The sequence below is a fragment of the Lepidothrix coronata genome, unplaced genomic scaffold, assembly GCF_001604755.1.
Source record: "Lepidothrix coronata isolate B3197 unplaced genomic scaffold, Lepidothrix_coronata-1.0 Scaffold190, whole genome shotgun sequence".
NCBI classification, from domain to species: Eukaryota; Metazoa; Chordata; class Aves; order Passeriformes; family Pipridae; genus Lepidothrix; species Lepidothrix coronata.
The window spans coordinates 910,136-913,473 of record NW_016690370.1 but is presented as its reverse complement, the minus strand read 5'-3'; the positions used below and the strand labels follow the sequence as shown (position 1 = coordinate 913,473).

The 3,338-nt window shown below is 50.1% G+C and overlaps 1 protein-coding gene across 1 annotated transcript in view; it reads right to left on the bottom strand.

Annotated features, from left to right (window-relative positions):
* Positions 1 to 2,314: 2,314 nt before the first annotated feature.
* LOC108505414 (schwannomin-interacting protein 1) overlaps positions 2,315 to 3,338 on the bottom strand; it is an 18,059-nt gene continuing 17,035 nt past the window's right edge. Inside the window, exon 7 of the mRNA XM_017831367.1 lies at positions 2,315 to 2,348. Within this exon, the coding sequence (XP_017686856.1) occupies positions 2,315 to 2,348 (34 nt within the window). The remainder of the gene's footprint in view (positions 2,349 to 3,338) is intronic.

Sequence of the window (3,338 nt, the reverse complement as noted above, 5' to 3'; positions counted from 1 at the left end):
TTATTTCACATCAATCCTCTTTTTTCCCCTCCAAGGCTCAGAGACTTAAAAAAAATAATATTTACCCACCAAGAAGGAGCTGCTGGTTGATATAAGGGAAGAGGGAAGGTCTAATCCCAAATCTAATCAGGAAAAGCTGCTTTAGCACCAGATTTGGTCCCTGCTGGCAAAGAACCCGGAGTCCCTGCTGCCAATGGCTCTGCCCTGTGCAGGGTGTCCCTGCTCACCCCTGGAGCAGCAGATGGAGGATGGAGGATCCCTCACACATGGGTTTCACTTTGCTTTACAATAAGAGGGAAGAGAAACTCGGTGGGAACAGGCGTGGGCTGCTGTGGGGAAACGAGGGCCGACTGGAACAACCGCCCCCCGGCTTTTCCTTGGGGATGCCCTTGGCAAAGCTGAGCCTCCCTCGGGGCTGGCAAGGATGGGTTTGATTTAAAGAGGTAAAAAACTCATCTCTTTCAGGCTGATCACCTTCCCTGGCAGTGGTGCAAAGCAACGGGAGCATCCTCGGGTGGGCTGGGAACAGGAGGCACACGCAGGAGTTTGGGTTCCCACGTCCTAAAACTTCCCATCTGAACCTGCACAGGAGTTAACTCTCATAAGTTCATTAATGCTTCTCCTTTGAAGGATGAAATAAGAAAAGTAAAACACTGTGTGCATGGTTTTCATGGATTCATGGAAACATGGAATGGTTTGGGTCGGAAGGGACCTGAAGATCGTTTCGTTCCACCCCCTGCCATGGGCAGGGACACCTTCCACTAGCCCAGGGTGCTCCAAGCCCCATCCAACCTGGCCTTGGACACTTCCAGGGATCCAGGGGCAGGCACAGGTTCTGGTTTCCCAGGCTCCCAGTCCCTGGCAGTGCCCCGTGCCCAGGGAGATGAGCTCAGCATGGCACCGGGAGCTGCTGGGCTGGGGGAGGCACAAAAAAGGGAGAAAACCAAAAAAGGGGAACCCAAACCACAAGGCTTCCCTGAGAGGAAGCAGCTGCCTCATAAAGCTCATCCCTGTTCCCAAGGGCTGATGTAATTAATGTCAGCAGGATGTTCTCTCATCTCATGAGAATGATTTTTTTTTTTTTATAATATTACTACAGCATTTCGTGCATTTCCAGCACAGGTGAATTTAGGACCAACAGACAGACTCAAAAGCATGAAGAAATATTATGGGATGAGACCAGCTGGAGGCAGGTAAGGAAAATCAAGCAGAATTTCCCCTGGATGGCCAGGATTGACTGAGGAAGGGGAGTGTGACTGGGACAGGACACACCAAGGAGCAGGTCCTGTCCTGCCCAGCTCAGGGAGCACAAAAAAATCAAAGAGGTAAGAGCTGAAAACAAGCTCCAAAATTATTTCCAAACTGCACAAAACTCTGTGCCCATCCCTTGACCCAAAGGTCCCTTCCAGGGCCTAAAGGGGCTCCAGGAGAGGGACTTGGGGCAAGGGATGGAGGGACAGGACATGGGGAAATGGCTTCCCACTGCCAGAGGGCAGGATCAGATGGGATATTGGGAAGGAATTCTTGGCTAGGAGGGTGGTGGGGCCCTGGCACAGGTTGCCCAGAGAAGCTGTGGCTGCCCCATCCCTGGGAGTGTCCAAGGCCAGGTTGGGCTTGGAGCAACTTGGGCTATGGAAGGTGTCCCTGCCCATGGCAGGGGTGGAACAGGATGAGCTTTCAGGTCCCTCCAACCCAAACCTATTTGTGATTCCGTGATCCCTGCAGGTGACATTTTCCTGCCCCAGCCCATCCAGCCCTGAGCTTTCCTTGACTTTCCAATCATTTGAACATTTTGTCCAAACGAACGGGTTTTTTTTCCCCCAAAAAAATTACGGGCAGAGGGACACAGACAACACCAGTGGCTGGATGCCAAATCCTACTCCTGGGGTTGAGCAGTGGCCACTGTCAGAACAGAAGCTGCTTATTACTGGCCCTGCTGAGCTCACCCCGAGTGACCTTTTTCCTGAGAGCCCTCTGAGCCTCTGTGGGGGAATTCAGCTCCGGGGTTGCAGTGCTGACACCAGGAGTCACGAGTGGAGCCCTGTAAATGCCCCATTTGTGGGAGAAAAGCATCAAAAAAATTAAAAAAAAAATAAAAAATTGAGGCAGAACAACCCCCCAAAATCCTCCTCAAGGACAGGGCTCCCAAAAATCCCACGCTGCGAAGAGCAGCTCTTCCCTGTGGATATACAGAATTAGTACAGCTGGTGCATGGATAATGTGGGGAGCTTGGGGGCACCTCCATCCCCACACGGATGCAGGGCTGGGAGGTGTTTTTCCTGCCTGCATCAGGTATTTTTGGTGAGTCCCTGGCTCAGGAGGTATTTTTCCTGTTGCCCACTGCGAGCCTGTAGAAGGAAAACAGTTCTCAGTTTGGCATCTGTGGGACATGGTTTGTTTGGTGAGGACAAGGAGGGAAAGGAACAATAAAACCCACCCAGGACAGAGGAGACACAAAGTGGGGCCACTCAAAACTAAGTGACAAAATACATCTTGCCCATGACAAGAGCTCAGAAACCACACCAGAACCTTCTGTTTTAAAAATATCCTTTAATCCATCAATCCCACAGCATTCCCAGCTCAAGCCCCCAAGAACAGAAGGGGGAAAACCAGTGGTGGGTGACTGGAATAACAAGTTCTCTCCAGCAAATTAAAGGCACTTAGCAAGGGAATTCAACTCCAGCCTGCCTGGGATGCTGGACAATGCCAGGGATGATGCCAGGGCTGGCTGTGGAATTCCCTGGGGCTTTTTTTCTTTTTTATCTACTTTTTCTCTTAAAGCTGAGAGCCACTTTTTTGTATTTGGGTTTGGTTTTTTTTTTTTTAAGCTTTAAAACCAGCAGCAGGAACCTCCTCCTCGACCCCCAGAGAGCCACTTCTGATGGAGGCACCGCATCCCATGGGGATGGTTTTGGGTTCAAACACTGCAAATATGGTGGTTTAGAGTCAAAATATATAAATCCAGCAGGTCTCCCCACATGCAGGGAAAAGCATTGAGCCACCCAGAGCTACAGGGAAACCAACACCCCCCAATATATATATTTTTTTCTGTATAGATTTAAAAATAAGGAAAATAGGGGTTGACATCATTTTGGGCTGCAGGTGAGGGCTCCCAGCCTAATCACCCCAACATCTTTCCCTGCCCAGCAGGAAAATGGGGCATGGGCCCCATGGGGGCTGTGGGACAAGGACTGGCACTGGAAATTCCCCAGGAAAGGAAAAACAACCCTAAATTACACCAAACCCCTGACCCAGCTCCACCAAACCTTCCCAAGCCTGCCTTTCCTGCAAAAAAAAAAAAAAAAAAAAAAAAGAAAAAGAAAGGGGGAAAAAAAATC